This window comes from Drosophila suzukii, chromosome 3 (assembly GCF_043229965.1).
Source record: "Drosophila suzukii chromosome 3, CBGP_Dsuzu_IsoJpt1.0, whole genome shotgun sequence".
In the NCBI taxonomy this organism is placed as follows: Eukaryota; Metazoa; Arthropoda; class Insecta; order Diptera; family Drosophilidae; genus Drosophila; species Drosophila suzukii.
In genome coordinates, this window is record NC_092082.1 from 87,311,631 (window position 1) to 87,333,483 (window position 21,853).

Consider the following 21,853-nt stretch of genomic DNA (forward strand, 5'->3'; position numbering starts at 1 on the left):
TGGAAAATATAACAACAGAGGGATGGTCTTTTTAAAGTCAGTAAAGCAGCCGAGATAAACTACCATTTTTGATTAGCTTAATGGTTTTTAATGCCTTTGTTTAAAAACTAAAAAAATCTCCTAAACAAATTTAGTCAATTATAATGACTTAGGAAAATATCATATTATACGAGTATATTTAAATCTAAATGAATAATGGATTAAATATTAGACTGAAATAATAGCTATTAATTTTCCATATTTTTTTTACATATTCTTCTTCCATCTATTTTTTAAGAATTGACCAAAAATGCTGATTAATGTTGATGCTAAAAATAATACAGGAAATTTATCTCCTTAAAAAATCAATAATTCCTTGGATAAAGTTACAATTTGCGTAATTTAAATATAAGAATGAAGCAGTATCATACCAAGAATTGAATCCTTTTTTATTTTTTTTAATGCATAGCAGAGAGCATAAGTTGTCCTTTCTCTTAAGCATACGATATTCGCCACCCCGCTCAGTGGACTAAAAAGCTCTCTCCGCGGCCCAGTCCTTTCAGCTCCGAGGACTCGGCCCGAAGGACACACGAGCATTCATAAACAAATCGAGCTGCTCCTGTCGGTGGCCACTCAGTTGAAATCGTTGCGAGCTGGCGAAAGGACGTGTTCAACGGTCGTCGGTCGGCAAATTCGAAAACCCATCGAGTGGCATTCGGAGCCTCAGGTCGAAGTTCGTGTGTCAGAGTTTGGCCAAGACTGCAAAAAGGCGAAGAAGAAGGCGCGAAAACCCATTTGCGGCGAGTGCGATTTTTCCGTGTTTTCTCCGTGTTTTCCGGGTGTTTGGTTTTCTCCGAGCCCCCTAAACGTGTGCGGGCAATTAAAGTTCCGGGCGCCCCACAAACTGATGGTAGCGCAAATGGCCATTGCAAATGGCATGTTTTCGTGGCCCCGAGTGCATGTCGCCGTATGACACCGAGCTACAAATGCATGTGAGCCAGCCGAAGAGGGCTTAAAGTGTTTTTTGGCCAAGTGGAATTAACAGCCAGCAAGACAAACTGAAGGCACGCAAAGCCAGGCTAATGAAAACCCCATCAAAGGCAAGTGCAAATTGGTACCGGGGGTTTGAGAGGGCAGGAAATCTAATTAAAGACGAAATGGCAAATGCGAAGCATAAAATAATTGCAAATGGAGATGAAACCTTGTGGCAACATACACATGAGTGCCTTTCGCTTGACAAAAACATGACCCCAACCACAAAACCGAAAGGAATTCGCATACATATCAAATTTATGAAAGGCAACCCCACACACATTCTCATTTATGCGACTGTGTGTAAGTGAGTGTCCTGACCAGGCCAGAAATTTATTTATTTGTTTTCTTTACCAACGAAGCAGAAACTACAGGAAAAAGTACAACTACACCGGCAGCTGAGGGGAAAACTCTAAAAAAACATATGTAAAACAATGAGTTAGGGGCACTTTAAATAGCTGAAGTAGTTCAAATCATTTTTAAGCTCTTGGGAGCTTACAGAAAAAGTTTCGAAAAATTATTTGAATGTACATCCTTTCAAAAGTAATATTAAAACATTTTTTATCACGTCAACATGAAGTATTTCTTTTCAAATATTATCCATTGCTACTTATTAGTAAATCAATATAAATTCTTTTGTCTCATATTGATCTGAAGAGATTAAACAATTATTGTAAATTGTAAATTATCACGTTATTTCAGTTTGGTATACAAAAGTAATATTGAAACATTTTTTTCGTCACCAAGTATTTCATTTTAAATATTTTTATAAAATACTTTTGTACGCCATTTCAATTCCATCGATTACTATTGATCTCACGAACTTCAAATATTATTTTAAAATTTTAATTGATGTTAATCTGAAAACAGGAAATGTGGTACACTTTTGTCTCTGTGCCAAATTTAAGTGATGGCTATTAGTGAACATCCTGGCCAGCCTTGAACGGGATTCGAGCAGGGGCCCCTGGGCCCCGAGACCCCTGGGTGCTCGCACATTGCGTGTGCCGGTGTGGGGCGCAAACAATGCATATTCTAATATGCTAAATGGTTGCCATTGTAGGTAAAGCCCACACCCTATAGACCAACTCCCCCACGAAAACCCACGGCGCCCTGTGACCGCAAACTGAAATTATTGCCGGGCCGCGCAAACAAAGCACTACGGTTAGGAAAACAATGGCTCAGTGCGGCCCGGTTGAGTCTGGCTCAGTGGAGCTTTGGCTCGGAGTCGTCATAATTTCAATTAAAATTCAATTGAAATTATATGCAAAAACAAACAATGGTGTAAATTGTGGGGCTTGCTGTCGGAGCGCCCATAAAAGTCAATTAAATTATGCATTCGGCGATATTTATCAATCTGTGTGGTCTGCCCTACCTATTTTAACCTTTTTCCCGTCCTTTTTTTCTACCCTTTCAATTGTTGTATTGATTGGCCGGGGAAAGGTAATCGACATTTCAATAATTCCATAAATAGTTAAGTAACTACCCTCTCCCAACTGACCCTATTTTCTATGTTTTCCCTTTTACCAGACTTTTATTTTCCTTGGGTTTTGGTTTATTTTTTCAATTTAGTTCACGCCACTTGAACGAACTTAAATATTTCTTCACACTTTGCCTTGTCGCCATCGCCTTTTACCGAAAGTTTTCCAATTATATGTCGCCTTTTTTTCGCCAAACAATTTTTCCGAGCTTCATATTTGCTCTGCCACCCCCTCCCCTATTTTCCCTATTTTCCGCTCTCTCTCTCGCCGGGGAAAGTTTTTATCGTCGAGCTGAAAAAATTATGCTGGCATTGCCTTCTCTCATATGATTGGCATCGCGGCGGCCCGAAAGTTTTCCCCTCCGGCAAATTGTTATCATAAGCGAAATCGCAGCGGAACTGACGTGAATTTTCCCGAAATGGAAAATTCAGGCCAAACTACGTATTTTGAATAAATGTCACTGTCTGGAGTTGGATCGAATGAGAAACCGATTTCAGTGCAGGCCAAGTTAAAAGTCAGGTAAAATTTGCATTCGACTTGTTGATATTTTTTTTTTGTCGCCGGTGTCAGGCTAACGGCATTTGCATTCGCAACAGTTTCTCCATCTGTATCTGTATCTCCACCTGTATCTCGGGATATCTAAATCTGTATTTGCAACGGTGTCTTCGTATATCTGTATCTGTGTTTACTGCCATCCGCATGTTTCAAGATATGGCATACACGTTATTTCACTTTAGTACATTAGGGCAGACTTCCTCCTGCCGGTGCGCTTAATTTCCGGCGCAGTCAACAATACGAATCGGTATCCCCGGAGAGGGAGTTGGAGGGTCCTGGGATTAGGGATTGGCCTGGACTGCTCCTCCCCCCTGCTCCTAACTTAATTTTCTTGTCATGTCCTCAAAGGAAGCGTTAAGGAAAAAGACAGGATTCAAAGTAGGACCACAATTATAGAAGGACAGTCTACTTTTAGATGCCTTTTCCACTTTAATTTAAATCAAAGAAACTTCCTTCAGAGGACAACCACATTCGTTTTGCGACCCCACATGTCGACCCTTTTCGCCTTTGTCCAATTAAGGAGCTTAAGTGGTTTTCTCATAATTAGGTTATCCGGGATGGCAGGCGCACTTTCGTCTCCTCAAATATTTATGCTCCGTTCCATTTAATTTATTAAAATGCAATTTAATTATTTCAATATTTATAATTCCCCCCTCCGGGCACACACACACACTTCCCCCCCGAGGGTGTCCAATCAATTTGGAGTTCATTCGCTTCTTATGTAACATTTATTTTTCGCTTCACGCAGACACCAATGGTGTGTGTGAGTGGATGGGTGGGTGTGTGGTGTGGTTGTCCTTGTGCGTATCACTCATACGCACCGGTGCCCGGAGCCTGCAGGTTAACGCCAAGACCTCTGGGGTCCCACATTCCACATTCGCAGCCAACAAATCTTGCGTATAGCATTTAATTTTTTGACTTCACTCGCGGCTCACGCGCCAGCATTTGTGGGAGCTCTAGGGTGGTAACTTTGGGGTGGCAGTTTGTGGGGGTGGAAACTATTCAAGTAGGGGGTGTTCAAGGATCGGGCGTGGGCCTGGTCGCCTCGGGCTGCGGTTACCATTCCGTGGGCCTCGAGGTGCTCACAGGCTGTAGCCACAATGTTGCCTTGGCAATGCAGGAATTACTAGTTCGTGAGGAATGCGAGCACTGCGAGAAAAGTAAAGCAAACAAGGGGCTTTTAAGATATAATCCACATATTGATAATATTTTTATTTAAAATTTTTAGTAAAATTTTAAATGTCATAGCTCGTATAATGCTGACACATATTTGTTTTTAAAAATACCTTTTATAAGTATAAGCATACCTATATCCCAAAAATGTTGTAACAAAGATATATGTATTTGATTCAGTTTTATAAATGTTGTAAAGCATGTTAAATTTGATCCTTATTCACTCAAAGAACCCTCCATAAATGTAGTAATCTTTAATGTCACCTCCACTTAGTACTTCTCAAACTTTTTGATAATTTCCCCTGGTGTATAGGCTGAAGGAGGCGGTCTGACCAAATGAGGCAACTATTTATAGAAGTAGCACTGATGAGCCCCGACTTATTCGGAACTTGCCACTCGGCTGGGTAACCCACAAGCCCTTTGGGGAATTCCATTGAATTTGAATTCTGTTTGCCGGCTACTCCTCAAATATTCGCCTTTCAATTTCCATTAGTCTGTCATATTCCACTCGCTTTCGCTTCACTCTGTAAATTGCCTTTCACTCCGCTTTTGTGAAATATTAAGTACTTTTTCATTTCCTTTTCCGCGGAGAGTCCCAATCGCAAAGCTTTTCCTTTTGCCCCTCGGCTCGATTTCTGTTTGTGGCGCTGCGAGAAACAAAAACAAAAAATTTGTTTGCCATAAAAAATTGTCGCGAGTTACGCGGCTGGGTGACAAAATGTGGATGTGAAAATGTGGATGTGGAAATGGCCGCCCCTTTGTGGCACCTCCACCCATCCACCGCCCACCGACTTTATCCCTTACCCGCTCAATTGTGGCACGCCGTGGCTTTCCACTTATTTTCCACGCCGTGCAGCTTTGTATTTTGTATTTTTGTTTGGCTTTCCTTTCTCGCCGCTTTTCTTGTACTGTGCTCATTTATTTTTTATGTGTCTTGCACCTGAAACGACACACATTCAACGCGTTGGAGGGCAGGTGAGGCATTTTCGGGGGGGTGGCATTAAAAATTTAAGTTTTATGTCAATGGATGTCCTCCGTTCCGGGCTTTGTTTGCCGCTTCGACTTGCTTTATGGCCATTTTTCACGGTGTTTTCCCAGCAATGTTGATTTAATTTAAGTCCCAAGTTAAAGCCGAAATTAACATGCAAACGGCGGTTGCCAAAAAAATAATAGGCCCCATCAAACGTGTCTTCGTGCCGACTTAGGCAAATGATAATTTATTTATAATAGTTTCAGCCCAGAACCATAAAAAAGAGGGGATCATAAACACTTTTTAGTTGCCCCCGACGACGCCCCAGCTTGCGGATGTCGTTGCCATTCCATATTTTTGTATTCGCACATAAACTCATTTTATTCCCAGCACGTGATATTTGTCCACATATGCGAAACTTTATTAGTTGAGCACTCAATGAAAAGGCCATCAAAGAAAACACTCGCCAGGGGCTGCCAGCTGTACGGTTTAGTGCGGGGAAAATAAAATTTACAACATCGGCAAACATTTCCCCAATGAATTTGCATTGTCAATCATGCGCGCAGCTTATTTATTCGCCTTATTTGGTGTTATTTTTTTAGCGGTCGCCAGCTGCACTTTATGAAACATTTTTACGACTCACTCTCACTGTTTGATCGAAACAAATTTCAACAAAGTTGGAAAATAAAACGGGCCGCCATCAATTGTCATCGATATCCTAGCTCCTAATCTGTCAAGTGGCCTGGGATTTTCCGAGTGCCTGTGTGTGTTTATCCTGCCACGGGCTTAGCCGCAGAAAAGCCACATGAATTTATGGCACGGGATGGCATTTAATATATTTTTCAAAAAGAAGACAGATGCTGAAGTGTCCTCGGGGAGGAGACCCGCTTGATTTAGTTTATCTGCAGAGATTGTTATTTACGGACAGGCAGATATTAGGCACTTTTCATACCTCATTTGGAAAATATAAATAAATACAAATTGAAAACGATTTTATTGGGTTTTTAAATAGTAGAATAAGTTGGTGCAATTTAGCTGATCATTTTCAAGCACAAAATAAAAGGATTTAATTAGGTTAATTAGCCCCAGAACCACTGATATAATAATAATAACAAGATATTTATTTAAAGCCTCATTCTATTTTCGCATAGAACAAAATACTTCAACCGACCAATATCTAATTAAAGTGTCCGATAGATAAAATCCTTTGGGGTTTCCCCGTATTTCCAGGTCGACCACTTAGTTCATAGCTAATTAACTGGCCTGCCCAACTTATTCGCTCTGGATTTGGCTTGCAGCGCTAATGCAAAATGTATTTTAAATTGGATTAAGTGTCAAACATTTTGACTTTGTGCCAACAATAATTTAGCCTGTTGAATTTTAATGCGATTTTTGGTAATGTAACTTTATCCGCCCGTCCAAAGCCAACACACCTCACCTGTCCACCCACTATTTATATACACATATATGTATAAATTAGATGTGTGCGCTGTGATAAGGGCGACCCATGTGTCAAATGAAAAATCAATACTATTACAGACACAATGCACATATGGGCACAAACATGTGTACAGAGATGTAAATAGCTGGTTGACATTCTGACATCGACAAAACGAACAGGGAGCCTTCAAATGTGCCCCCCGACATTATTAGGTCACTTGTGGCTACATTTTGCCATTTCGCCTATATAGCCATGCATACATATATGCACAGGGGGATATGGAAATCTGGCCGGAGGAACAAATTTAATTTGCCAGCCCATCGCCGTTTCGAAATTATAATAATTGCTAAAATAATCGATTTGGGTCGGGGACCTGACATTGGCTAATGCATATTAAATTACCATAATACAAATGATATCCCGGCCACTCGCACACACACATGCACACACTCTATATCTATATAGGGGTCCTCGAAATATCCTGCAAAAGTTGTGTCAACAATGTGAAAGATAAACAATGCCAGCTCGCACATGTCTGTGTGCCAGGATACACAGGATACACACTCGAACGAGGGAAAACTTGCGACTCAGCTCCTTGCTGTTGTTGTTTCGGGTTTTGTTTCACAATAATAAAGTGCGGCTGCAGCTTTAATAACTTCTGCAGTCAACAAGAGCGACAACAATAACAAACACACTTCCCGATAGACAAAAAAAATACAAAGGGAATGCCGAGGGGCGGCCAAGGGGTCGGATGATGAAGAAAAGCTGGGAAAACACACAGAAACTGCGGAGCTGCAGTGGCGAAAGTTCGGCACAGAATGGAGCTGCATTCTAATATGATGGGACCGCAACTAGAAAAGTTGCCAACCCAGTGGCAGCGATGTTAGATGAGTGGTTGAGGGGGGTTTTAGGGGGGATCAGGGGCCAAGGGGCAGGACACAATGCCAGGAGACGAATTACATTTGTCGCGCAATGTTTGCACATATTTAAGCAACTTAAGAATTAGCCAACTTGGCTGGAAAATGCAGCGCAAAAATGCTGGCAGCCAGCGGTTCATCAGTCACACGGGAAGAAAGATATCAACGTTTTATAGTCTTTAAAAACGTTTAAAAAACATATAACTTTAGGAGTTGAAAAACCATTGGATTGTTTGGAATAACGTATTCAAAACATTGGATTCTTAACAAATTGGGGATTGATTTAAATTAATTTTTTCTAACTTAAGGTTGCTGAATTTTTTTGTTATGATGTTTTTATAAATAAATCGAAGACAATATGATATTTTTTAAATTTTAAAATTCAGTTATATTAAAAATTGGGAAAAGCATAAAGGTAATAAATTGATATAGTGATATATCTAACATCAAAATTCTAGTATCGAAAGTAAAGTAATATTTAAATTTTCCATTTTAAAAGAACTTTAAATTTGCAAAAGTTTTAAATGGAGTCAAACCTTTTTAATCCGAAAAAGACAGCTTTAAGATTCTGCACGAGATAAACACCACATTGATCCAAAAAATATCGAATGGAAATGGATATTTTTTAAGTGCAGCCAGTTGCTCAGCCAGGATAACTCTGGAGCAACCCAATTTGAGTTGCCCGCGCTTTGCAATGCAAAATGGCGGCGCTTCGAAACTTTTTGCTGCATAATCGCAGGCGCAGCACTTTGGGCCAGGCCAAGCAAAACAAAAGTCCCTTTGGAGGAGGGGCAAGGAACAAGGGGAGAAAGTGGTAGGAGAAAGTGGAGCGAGGGGCGAACAAACTTTGCTGGCACTGCGCATAATGAAGCAACGCAACAGACAAATCCATCTCCGAGTGTGGACAAAAAGTCCGGGCCTGGAATACGGGTTTTTGGGTGTGCTGGCTTTGCCGAGTTGGACGGGTCCGGGTCCGGGTCCAGGAAAAGTTTCTGTTGCCAAATGCGAAAAGAATAAGACGCGACGAGCGTCACAGTTTACTTGGCATTTACATTTCCGCTCTGCCGGCTGCCACCCGAAAGTTGTTTTCCTTCCATCTTTTTTTATGATTATTTCAGCTTCATTTTTCATTAAGAGCCAAAGCCACAGGACGAGCTGCTGGCCTCCTTGATTTATGCGCATTTCATGAGCACTTCGATGGTTGGTAGTTGGAGAGGGAGATTTTCCGGAAGGCACGTGTCCTTGAGCATTGTTTTTTGCTAGACAAACGTCCATTAGCTAAGAGGAAATATTGGCCAAGGGAGTCAGCTAAAGGTTTTTGGTTCCTGGAGCTCCTTGACTAGGGCATCATTGAGTCGGTAAAATGTGTGTTTTTCAGAAAGTTTTGCCTTTTTTGACACAGCTTCGATTCGCTTTCCCTATGAATTCTTAATTTCATTCGATTTTATAAAGCTTTGCCGCACACACGACCTGACCTATGACCTCAGCTGCGGCATTTTGCCACAACAGCTGTCAACGCCCACGCCCCGTCGCAACGCCCACGCATTAACCTTCGTCCCTTTTGTATACAGAGTTCGATTTGTAACGTGTATTTATAAGTTTCTTTTTTGGGGAAAATCTATTTCCATGCGAACATCTGACGCGAGCTCTTGTGGCCAAAAAATAAATGACAGTCAAATGCTGATGGGAGTGTTATGTAATGAGTTCCCATTTCCGTTTCCATTTCCATTTCTATTTCCATGGCTAACCGGGAAACAATGGGCACAATCAATAAATTGTCTCTAGATTCCGGTCACCGAAATCATTTGCTGATGGCCAAATTGAGGTTACAGTCATTTGCAAAAAAGAGAGAAACAGATAGCGAAACAATGTCATTTGATTGAGAATTATTCTTGGGCTGCCCTGTTTGTGCCCGGCCTGACCTGATGAGAAATGATAGACTAGAAACACAAACCAGGACAAATTGAAAAGAGAACTTGATGTGAAAAATACGAAGCAGGCTGAAGGTCTCTTCTTGGGATAACTTTACCTTTAGCAGGGCCATCAAACTTTATTAAAGCCCATTTATTGTGCTCTTCTTTGCAGGCAGCACAAGTGAGACAAAACCGAGTTTAATGAGCTGGCTGCAGCCGGAACACATGAGACTGCCGCAGCACTTGTCCCTGGCCAACAACGGATCGAGGCAACTATTAATGGCAACAGGCTGGAAGTTTATGCGAAAAGTTTCTGAAAGTAATACGCAGAGAAAACACAAACCGAGCTAAGTCCTCCCATCAAGCAACAATAAAATCGCTGGGGAAAAGCGCTTAAATCAGCACAAGAAACCGAAAGGAACCGGGCGAGGAGGAAGAAATCCGCAGAAAACTTTTCCGGCAACGGATTTCCATTCTCCCGAGCACCGGCATCACCATCACCATCATCATCATCATCGTCCCACAGCTCCGTTGTTATTGTTTCGCCAAGGATTACATATTATGCGATAAACATGAAATACACAAACGATACACGACTCATTGTGTTCATTTGCTGTTTGCTGCAAGGTGAGTGCAAAAGTGTTCAATGCCATTCGTTGGGTGGTTTTTGGGGGGTCGGTGTTTCCAGTTCAATGCCTGCGCGTGTCGACACCTTGCCAGTCAATAAAAAGCAAATTGTAACTGCTCGACAAAGTCACTTGTGGCGTTTTAACACCCAAACGCACATATGTAACATTGTGTGCGTGTCGGTGGCCCAACAACCCAACAGCCCACAGCCCAAAAAAAGGCATAACCGCCCACTAATCCCCGTATAACCCACCACCAACCATCTGAAACCCCGCTGACGACCCGCTCGTTTCACTTATTTCAGTTATTTTTCTTGTGGGCCGCATGCGGAGCGCATACAAATGAGAAAGCACAACCCGAAAAATCCAGGGAATCCTGGGCGCCCCGGCAATTTTCGCTTTATTTTAAATAAACATGATAATTTTTTTAATAGAATTTCGCAGGGCTTAATGTGTGTGTGTGTGCTGCCAAGGTTTTCAACAGTGAGCTGTCAATTTGCGGGGCAGCCGCAAGTTGGCTCCATTTCCCCATGTTCCCCACATTTTCATATGCATCTGTCAAGTGCAGCCGCATGAACGTGATGTGACAGACGCAGTTCTTCTGCTCTGCAGTTTTCCTACGCTTTTCCTCTGCTTTCCATCTGAACAGCTGCATGTCTACCCCCCGGGGAAATCACTCACACGTATTAAACGCCAATGACGCACGGTTGCAGTCTTTACCCCCTCCTCCGCCACATAAATTCCATTTCATTTTGCAAATATGTAATCGCACCTAGAGTGCAAAACACGGCAATCGATTTCCGAAGGGCAAACTGCAGACGCTCGCGAAATAATAAGGGGAAAACTTTTGGCAAATTGTTTGCGGAACGTGAGGCACCCATCTTGCGGCAGCTTCCTTGCGTTTTGCACCTTCGCGTTTCGCTCTACTTTAAGTGGTCACAAATGAGTCCTGGCCATGTGATCAAATATTGCGCATACGCCATGCGGGACGGCGACAGTTTACATGCTGCCTTTGCCTTCCCTCCATTGTTATTTCTCTTTTCAATTACACGCCAGCTCAGCAACTGTTTTCCCCCCTTTTCCATTTTCCTTGCCCGCTTTTCCGCTTTTCCCGCACCCTTTTCCCTTTCCCTTTTCCCCTCCCTTTTGGCTCATCACCTGCGGTTATTTTGATTTTAATTTGCTCGTTTCTCGCTCGTCAGTTGCTGTCGCTGTTGCTCATGTTGTTTCTATTTTATTCATAAATGTTTTGTTGCCTGTCTCACCATTACATGTGTGTGAGTGTGAGTGGGTATGTGTTAGTTCGCCTTGTCAGTGTCGCTTAGGGTGGAGTGGCCATTTTCCCTGGAAAAGTGTATGTGTGTGTGAGGATTTGCGCCAGATTTGTGTCAACTTGAATACATCAGAAGCGCTTGAACAGATTTGCATGCTGTTTCTGTTTTTTGTTTGCCTGTGGTGGCTGCAAAAAAAACAAACAACAAAAAACGGGCAAAAATTGCACACGCAATCGCACAGCGGCAACGGGGCGTATGAGTACTTTCGCCTTCTACCCTCCGCGAGCCTTTCAAAAACTGTTGCATACTTTTTTGCGCCGCATTGTTCTCGTTTGCCCGCTGCAAGGATAGCCTTTGTTGTTGCTCGGTTACTGCGCAAACTAAACTAAAACTATCCCAAAGGCTTTTTCATTACAATTTCGTCTAGGTTCCCCCCTATTTTTTTGCATTTCACTCTCTCTGGCCCCACTGTTTTTTTAATATAATTGTTTGCGTATTTAGCACAAGGCCAAGCTTTCGCCCAAACACCCACCATTCGTGGCCGCGGTAATTGTTTTTTAAACGCATTTAATGAACAGCATTAAGCGGAGTTTAAGCTGTCAATGCCACAATAAATATTCATCAGGACGCAGGGCGAATAAAAAACACAGTGCGAAGCCAAAGCGAACGTCAGAGTTTTTAATGAAGTCTAGACGCCGCAAATAAGAAACACGGCCTTAATGAGCCGCCAGCTCCAACGACATCCCACTATCAATGGCAGCCCGCCCATCGCCGTTGTTGTGTCTTCCAGTTTTTTGACACTTTTCGGCAACTTTGTGGCTCAGGTACGGGCGAAATGATTTACCAGATAGCAAAGTTTTGCCAGCCTCCGCCGTGGGCCGCATAATTGCTGCAAAGGCGCAAACTCATTAGTGGTATAAAGTTAAAGGATCCGGCGCCCACTCCTCCGATTCGGCCATCATTGATAGCAACTAAGCTGCTACAACCGATTTTTGTTGCCAGCTTTATCTCCTAATGGCGGCCTTCATTATGCGCTATTTGGCATCGCCCAGTGGGTCAGTTTACCTTGGGGATGGGGATGGGGCTGGCCACCAGCACCACCCATCCTTTTTCCGGGGGCTCCTGCTCCTTTGTTTGTCTTTCTACTTTCCTGTCCTTCGGTTCGGTTCGTTTCGTTTCCAACCTCCCCTCCTTTCTGTTTGCCAATTTTATCGAATTATGCTAAACACCAGAAAAGTTCGGGCGACCAGAGGTCTTATTTAACCTGCAGGTGAGAGCTGGAAGGCAACCCGAGAGGACTCAGAGTTGAGTGGGGGTCTCGCCCTGTTTAAATATGCGTTAATGAACGAAATTATCATGCATACTGAATGCTATCCCCCCGTCCCAATCTCCTGCAGCTTATGCATATTCAATTTACATCAAGTGCGCCGCGTTGCTTTGCGGATACTTTACATACTAATTTAAATATGGAACTTTATTTTCCAGCAAGTTCGGGGGGAGCAACCGATAGTCAAGTGTTTGGAGTGCCGGGAGTTTGAGACAGGCGAGCTGATAGGCAGACAGTTGGAACTTTTGCTCTTTGTTGTCTTTGCCCCGGGGCACAGTGGTTGTGGAGTGTGAATTGGGTGCTTAAATTTAAATGGAAAAGTTAAGAAAATATTTTTAGGCAGGAAAATTATTGGTAAATGTAATCTAAGTAAAATGGAATATCTGTAATACGATGTGTAAGCAACTCTTTCACTTTAAGTTCTTTAAAACTTTCACTTATAATTAAACAGTCATCAGTTTAAAGGGTCTTAACTAGGAAGATAGAAGATAGATATAGTTTGATATAGATTGATAGATATAATAAAGTACATTTGTAAAATTGCCAAATGTAATATCTACATGTTTCTAAATGCTACCATTCAAGACTTCAGAAACCACATAGTTATATTTCAGATACAAAAGCACTCATAATCCTTGCTCACAGCTATAGCACTTGCGGGGATCCCCCTTTGTGCATAGAAGGCCACTTTCGTTCGCTGCGATGCATTTAGACAATGTTGAGATGCTGCGCTTCTGGCATGTTTACGGCTTGTGTGTGTGTTTTCCACAAACCCATTGAAATGGAATCCCATTCGGGGCACATCAACTTGTAATTTAATTTCGGATCTGAATGTAAGCTTTCGTCGCTCGACTCGACTTGGCTGCTATCAATGCCATTTCCCCTTGGCTAAAATTCTTTGGAAACAGCACCCGCCCTGCAGGCAATTTTAATCAGCTCTCATGCAACTTTCACCCATTGTTTGCTCCTTTCAGTCGCATCCAGCCAGCGTTTTTGGGCCTGTGTCTGTGCGATGTTGTTTTTCTTGTTGGGACTTTGCTGTTTTTTAATTAACATTAAGAGACTTTGTAGCGCTGCCCGAATGACATGTGTTGCCTGCCACTCGCTGGCTGCTTTGTCTTGGCTTGTATCTTGTGTAGCGTATCGCATCTGCAGTTTTTTTTGGCAAACAGCTTAATGAAATTAAGCCCGTTTCCCCGCTGACATCAGCAGGTGGGCGTGGCGCTGGGCGGACGCACCTCGACTCGTCCATCAAAGTAGCTGTCATAAAAATTGGCCAATTAAATTGCCCACGCCTGGTCCTTGAAATTCCGGCGCTAATTAATGGCCAAATGTAATTAGTTCGGGCGAATGCAAAACTCTGGCATTCTCGACACGAAATTAAAAGCAATCTAATTCCGTAATTAAATAAGAGAGTTAGGCAAATCAAAACTGTTTACTTCACTCTCCCATCGAGTATCCGCAACCACATGCTGCAGTCCTGCCAATTCAATCAGTTCTTTGGTCCCTGGGAGCCGGAAAAGTTGTGCAGCTCTGCAATGGAAAAGTTTTGTTCGCCAAGTCCCAGATCAGAGACTGTCAATCTGGTTTAATCCCATTCAATTGCTGACGTCTTTAAGCGGCCGGCAAAGTTTGCCAGCTGCCAATGGCAGTGCCAATGGCCAATTAGCTGGCGCACCAACTCCTAATGGCCAGATATTCAAAATATTTATGACGACTGCCATTCTAATTTAACGCTCGCTGAGCAGCTTGGCCGAAATAAACCGCTAAACAGGGGGGAATGGGCTATAAATGACAGCCAGGAAGTATACAAACGGACAATATCCTGTTGGTCGCTGTCCTTCGGCCATTCGGCCTTCATAATTTGTGGCCCTGACTCGGCGGTGCTGTAATTTTACAAAGGATTAAGCCCGATTACGCACTCATTTATTAATATTTACGAGCCGGCCGACACGGTATAACAGATAGCCACCTGCCGCAATTTATCCGGCGGAGCAGTCGCCTGCATATTTCGGAATTGCTACTCATAAATAAGCAATTGGCGATCAGACCGTGGGTCCTTTTTAATTAAAACAATAATTGTTTGTCCTGGCAGCGGGCCAGTTGGACTAGTTGGTCTAGTACACAGGACAAATCAATTATGCAAATACTTGGCCAACGCAGGCTGGCAGGCGGAAAATTTGCGTCGTCATCGGCAACAAGAAGTTGACTCGTCTTGACGTCTTGGCCCCGGAAAATGCGGGAAATATTTTAATTTTCCTCTGTGCCTGTGTTGCGACCAGCGTAATCCTTGGCGAATGCCCGCCGGGTCCTGTGAACTCTGACAGCGCTTCCATGCCATCATCCTGGGCATCCTGCGCCCTTTTCTTATGCAAATGGGCGCTCCATATCCCCGGGCGACCTGCCAGTTTATTGATTTCCGAGTCTCGCTGATTTCAATATTTGTCGTTTGCATCTCCAGCGGAAGAGAAAATTATTTTGATATTTTTTCTGGGATAACTTTGTTGCTTGATTGCTGACACGTTTATTAAGTAAGTTTTGCTGAAATTGGCAAAGGTCTTTGATACTCAGAGGGAACTTTATAAAATGTATACTATAAGATTAAGTTATTATTCGGCTTAATGTTTCTAATTTCTGGTTATAGGTTTTGCTGTGGGCCTGCGCATGATAAAGGTCTCCATTCCCGCTTACAAGCTGCGCGGCGAGTCCGCCTTCCTGGAGTGCCAGTATGAGCTCAATAGGACACATCACACGGTCACGGGTGTGCAGAGTCACTCGGAGCATGACCACGCCCATGGGCACCAGAGCCATGGCGGGGAGTTCCACTACCCGGATGGTGGCGAGGGGCTGGAGGAGGAGCGGTCTCCCTACCGCTCCCGAATGCGCCAAAACCAGCGGCAACATGGCCAGCGCCAAAGGCAGCGAGAGCCCATCGCCATGCGGCAGTACCAGAGTCAACAGAGCCACCAGCTGCCGCCAGCTCCGCCGGAGAAGTCGCCCTATGGACACAGTGTCTACCGGGGCAGTGCCGCCTCTGGATATCTGGGTGCTGCCCACGTGGGCGCCAGCACCCACAGCGGTTCCGTGTCCGTGAGCAGCAACGGTGGCGGTGGCGGTAACGGCGGTCCGGCGGCCTACATGCCCGAGTTCGATCGGGCGGACAGCTTCGACGACAGCATCGACCGCGAGGAGGAGGACGAGGAGGAGGAGGAGGAGCAGCGCGAGGAGGGCGAGGCCCTGTACGCCATCAAGTGGTACAAGGACAACGAGGAGTTCTACCGCTACGTGCCAAAGGCCCGGCCGCCGAAGACCAGCTACCGGGTGGACGGGGTGCGAGTCATAGTGAGTATCCCTAATTTATTATGGATTTTGGGATTAAGTGTGAGGTTAGGCAAAAAACATAACGTTACTCAAGGAGTTTTTGTTTAAATATTAAAATTTTTAGAAATCCATAAATAGTTTTTAAGCATTTTCTAGACTAGTTATGCTTACTCTACAGAAACATTGAAAAAAATGCTTTGTTAATGATTTATAATGATCTTTAGCTCTTTCATTAATGATCTATAGATACGAACTGTTAAGCAAACGTATTTTAATAAAATGATGTAACAAAGTTTTAGTCTGCATTGGTACACTTAAAAGGTATTCACCCTGTGCTAGTGGGTTAGAAAATGTACTTAATTTGGCACCGAATTTCTGAAGTTCTAGGGGTATACCTTCTTGAATTTATTGACACAGTAAAACACTCATAATATAAATTTTTTAAAAATTAAACACATTACTCAACAAAGTTTTCGGGTGAATGCAATAAACCCCACTCGTTATAACATTTTAAGATGGGTTGTTTTTATATTTTTAAAATACAAGAATAAAGAAAGCAGCAATTATTTCCAGCACCCAAATTTACAGTATCGATTGAATTTAACTTAAATCAACACGTTTTGAAATCAATAATATTTTTCTAGTATCAATCTTGTGTATATTTTGTAAAATTTGTTCTACTGCTGATGCTTACACATGCTAATTTGTCACTATACCATTGCCTATTTTCATATCCATTGCAGGAGGAGCTCTCGGACGCGAGTCGCGTGCTGCTCCGCGGACTGACCCTTAACTCCACCGGACTGTACCGCTGCGAGGTGTCCGCCGAGGCGCCCAACTTCTCCTCCGTTCAGGGCGAGGGGCGGATGGACATTGTGTGTAAGTACCCGGCCGAATTCCGATCCAATCTATTCAAAGTCACGTTCCGCATTTGCCTGCCCGATTTTATTATATTTGTTGCACCCCGCAAGCACACAACCGAGCAAATGTTTGCTCGAAAAATTTCACATCAATTACAGGCAAATATTGGGAGTGTAAATACAGGACAAATTCAGGGGGTGGCTGGGTTTAAATCTGGATCTCCGTCCTTATTGGCATCAAACAGCAGGAACTGTCTTGCTTATTTGCTATCGATGCAGAGGGATTTTCGAAAGTGAATAGTATTCATGGTTTCTGTACACATATTTTTAATTCATTCTACAAGGAATTTCAATAAGCGGACTGAAATGCTAGAGTGAAATTGATACGAGATTTTAATGGGAATAGTTTAAATAAGCAAGACAAATAGGATATTAATATGCCAATGTATGAAATTCAAATTAAAACCTGTTCTTCGTTCCCATAAAAGTGTCCAAAAAGCAAGTTTGACCTTCCTCTCTTATTCTATTATTTTTGGTAAAAGCTTTAGCTGATTTAAATTGAATTTTTAAAAGCCTTCCCGTGGCTCTGTTTACCATTTCTGCGGTCCATTTTCCGCCACAAGCCCACCCACATGTACACCCACATATAAACTATATATATTCCGATTCGGATCGAGTTCATTTTTGCAGCTTCTGCCGGTTTTCGCTTTTGGTGTACTAATGCGACTGGCGCTGTTGTTTGTTTGGGTTTCTTTATCGGGGGGCTGGGCGGAAATGCTTTTAAAAAGTCATTCATAAGCTTTAGTTTCATAACAGCATATTTTCGTAATCCAAGCCGGGTCTCTGCATTTTTTAACGCTTTACACACGCGCTAAACTTTGCGGCTCCCTTCCTATTTCTTTTTTTTTTACCATTTTTATTTACTTAAAACCAAATGGCCAGCGGCCAAAGGGAATATATAAAAACGGTAGACCCTGTGCGGAGGGGATTACGGGGGGGGCCACGCCAGCGATTTATAAGTTAAAATGCCATTTTAATGGATATTTCCGCAGTCTGGCCGCTTACAACATATTTTGTGTAGCCCCCAATCCTCTTTGCGATTGCAGTTGTTGCTGCTGGTTTATCTGTGTGTTTTATGTTCTATTTGAGCAGCGAAAAAATATTTATTTGTATATCCCATTGAAATGGTCTGTGCAAAAGGCGGGGAAGTCCCCCCAAAAACGGGGCGGAGTGTGTGTGTGTCGGGTAAATATTTGCCGGGCAAAGCAACACAAAAAATTGTTAATAAATTACTCGACCAAGGGGCGAAAGCCGCAGCAAATATTTATTGGTAACTGGTTGGGGGAATGGGAAGGCTTTTGGCCATATGAATACCCAGCGAATGGGGCTCAAAGCTGCGGCCGATAACATCACCAGGGATAATATCGAGCATTAATCCCCCAATTTTATTTATGCAAATCTTGTATCCATAATTGATGTATACTTTATACCCCTCCCCATTTCAGTTCTGCCCCGCGATGGACCACACATAAGGGGACAGCAGTATCAGTATCAGATCGGCGAATACTTGTATTTGAATTGCACGTCGGGCAAATCACATCCGGCCTCGCATTTGCAGTGGTTTGTCAACGAGCAGCCGGTGAGTGTTATAACACCGAAAATATATACCTTTATTTTCCCAGCCCCAACATTTACCCCTTTATTTGGGTACGCGCTAATCAAGAGAGCCTGCCGGGCCAAAAAAAAAAGAATGTAGAAATTATGCATACAGTAAATATTTAAGCCTCTAACAACGCGCCAGACAACGAACCCCGAGGAAAGTGGACTCAGCTGGGCAGGTTGTTGGAATAATTTCATGAACAAAAATCATGTAGACGGGCAGGCTTCGCTTCGAATACATTTTTTGGGTTTTCTTCCCTTTTGGCTTTGGCATGTTTTATGGCCCGATGTCGGGGGCTTAGGTGAAGGTGTGTAGGTGTGTAGGTGTGCTGGAAAGACCCCCCTCTTTCGACTGAAACTGAAACTGGGACCATCCATCTGGCCGAAAGCTCGTTACATGTCTGCCCTGGCCGGAACACAAAAATCGAGGGGCGGCCAGTGGGCGGGGCGCACTGCATTTTATCGTCGACGTCGACTACATGGCACTCAAATTGTGTGAATCGAGGCGTTAAGGTACGAGTTAGTTCATTGTACCATGCTGACTTCCCCCAGCCCCCTCCTCGAATCCAGAGGGTTCGTGCCTCTCGTTCGCTTTGTATAAATACGAGAAAAATCAATAAGTGCGATTAGGCACGATTCCCGGTTTATTTGCCTTGCAACAATGGCAGCTGGCATCATCCCTCTTTCGTCACCCTTCCTGAATAATGAAGAGTACCCCAACCATTTCTATGTACTATATCATCTGTCAAACGGATGAGAGCAGCCTGGGGAACAATGGGAACGTTTATTTAATAACATTTGTCTGGCCGTCGAGGCATTCGTGCAATTTACAATAAAAATGTCCATCAGCATAAGGAAAATATTTGTGCAACTCAACGAAAAAAAACTTATTATACAACAGCTTTGGGGCCAGGCCGCAAATGCGTAGAAATAAATTTTGGCGGCATCTTGGGTGAAAGTTTTCCGGAATGCGTGGGGCATTCAAAGTGCCCTCATTTTATGGCCAGCCCTCCTCATTTCGTTCTGTTTTTGGCGTGGGATTGGTCAGGACAGCTGACGGCATTTTCGGCATGTTTGTTGTGTCAGCAGGGAATCGGGTGCCGGAATTTGGAATACCGAATCGGACCTCGCAGTTTTAATTTATGCCTTTAAAGTTTTATTTAAAAGCGGGGCACAATGGAGGGGCGACCCACAGCGAAGGCGAACCAATCGCCTAACAAATGGCAACAATTTCGCTGGCAAAGTGCTAACCAATTCTATACCCCCACTCCAACACCAGAAACCCCGAGGACAGACCGAATTCGAATTCCCATTCCGATTACCCTCGCAGAACCCAATTTCAAGGCAAATCGACAAAAAAAAGCAGCAGGGAAAAGTTCAAGTTATTTATTTGAGCGTTTCACATTTTTTATCAGGTCTGCACATTTCTCTTATTTATGGCAAATGATTTTATTTCTCTTCGAGCCAAGTTTAAGTGCGGCCCCCATGCCATTTCCGCCCCTCGAGAAGGCAGTGCACTCTGCTGACAGCAGCAAACACTGAAAGGGAGGAATTATCCAGCTCTTGTAATTGTAACCTTCATTGGAGTTGGACTCTGAGAAGGAGACGAAGATGGAGACTGCGACTTTGACTCCAACTCCGAATCCGGCTGGGAACACAAAGGCGTCCCCTCAAGCATTTGCCAGACATGTTCCAGACACGCCCATTGCCGGTCCCGATTCCGTTTCCGTTCTGTTGCTCATACGCCGCGTGTGTCAACCCCCAGCACTTGATAGAAGGAAACTCCCGATGCAGTCTTTTAATTCCGTTCGTACAGGGCAAGAAATCTGGGTGTCACACTAGACCAGATAGAAAAACTCTGGATATTTTTATAAACATGCCAGTCAAAATAAATCCAATTAAAATCAGCTTCCCTCTAAACTCGAGTATATATTTTATAACAAATTAAATTTTGCATTTTCATCATTAATTTACATTTCATAATAATACTGTCTATAAGATCTAAAGTCATTTAATGATTGATTCAAGATTAGCAAGCTGAAATTTAAGCTTGCAATTGTGAAAATGTATATCTTCACATCGAAGTATAGTCTGTGATAAATGAATATTAAACATTGTAATATACAACCAGAGCCATCTTATTTTCAGCATTTTGGCTTTCAAATTCGATTTATATTTAAGTGGGCTCTGAATTGATTGTTTGTTTGATTAATTATTGGTTTAGTATAACAATTATAAATGTTTCAAGAGCTCTTTATGTGGTTAAGATGTAGGAGGAGCAATTACTGCATTTTATTTTGGATTTTTCCCTCAGTGCAGCATTTAAGCCCCTCTTTGACTTCTTTTCCAGATCCTGGACGAGCACTACCTGCACAAATACAACGACATCGTGCACAAACACGGGCTAATCACCTCGACTCTGGGCCTGCAGCTGCCGCTGGAGCCGCGTCACTTCCACGAGGGCGACATGCGCGTCAAGTGCCTGGCCAGCATATCGCCGGTGCTGTGGAAGGGCGGCAAGGAGAGCGTCCTGCAGCGGCGACCGGGGATCATCGACAACCGCGAGGCCATGCTGCTGGGTGAGTGACCCCTGGACCCAATGGACCCTCTGCCACTGCCACACGGCCACCAACAACTAACGACTCCTAACTAATTCAATTCCCCGTCATTTTTCCCATTTCTTTTGCAGTGAAAGGTGCAGCTGGCCACTCGGAGAGCAGCTTGCTCAGGACACTGACCATCGCCATCATTCTGGCCAGAACCGGGCAGTGGCTACTTGGCTCTGAACTGACCTAAGCCAGTCCCAGAAGATGGCCAGCACCCCATTCGACTCGTTTCAATTAACAAGCATTCATTTCAATTCAATTCAATTGCAATTGCAGAGCATAAATGGTGATTTTGTATACTTTAAGTGTAATATCCTTAGTTCTTAAGCGGCAAGGGAAAACAAAAAACAGACAAATTGGGTAAATGTGTTATAGCATGTAAAAATCATTAAGCAACGCGAGAGGAAACGAGTTAAATAGTATTAAAGGCAAACAAAAAGAAGAACAAAATAGAGAAACTCCTGTGCGCAGAGACACACAGAATTCAATTAGCAAAATTGTTGAGTAACTAAATTCCAATCCCATATATATGACATATCCCCGCCCATCGTCCCCGGAAATCAAGCCCAGCTGAGGGTTCATTGTGCGTAATTTCTATGTAAATACTTGAATGGTAGGAATAAAGTCTGGGGCAAACTTTGGACTTCTGTCAAATAATGTCTGAGTGGCATCAATTTCGAATGGTAGCTGGAAACTTTGCCATAACAGATGCTAAAACTACA

The 21,853-nt window shown here is 43.2% G+C and overlaps 1 protein-coding gene across 1 annotated transcript; it reads left to right on the forward strand.

The window, feature by feature from the left end:
* The first annotated feature begins 611 nt into the window (after positions 1 to 611).
* Positions 612 to 21,805, forward strand: beat-IV (beaten path IV). The gene is made up of 7 exons (XM_036818618.3): positions 612 to 1,083; positions 9,635 to 10,085; positions 15,330 to 16,027; positions 16,750 to 16,885; positions 18,372 to 18,505; positions 20,876 to 21,104; positions 21,215 to 21,805. Exons 2-7 carry the CDS (start codon positions 10,031 to 10,033, stop codon positions 21,319 to 21,321), a joined length of 1,359 nt encoding a protein of 452 aa, XP_036674513.3. The 5' UTR covers positions 612 to 1,083; positions 9,635 to 10,030; the 3' UTR covers positions 21,322 to 21,805.
* Positions 21,806 to 21,853: the final 48 nt, after the last annotated feature.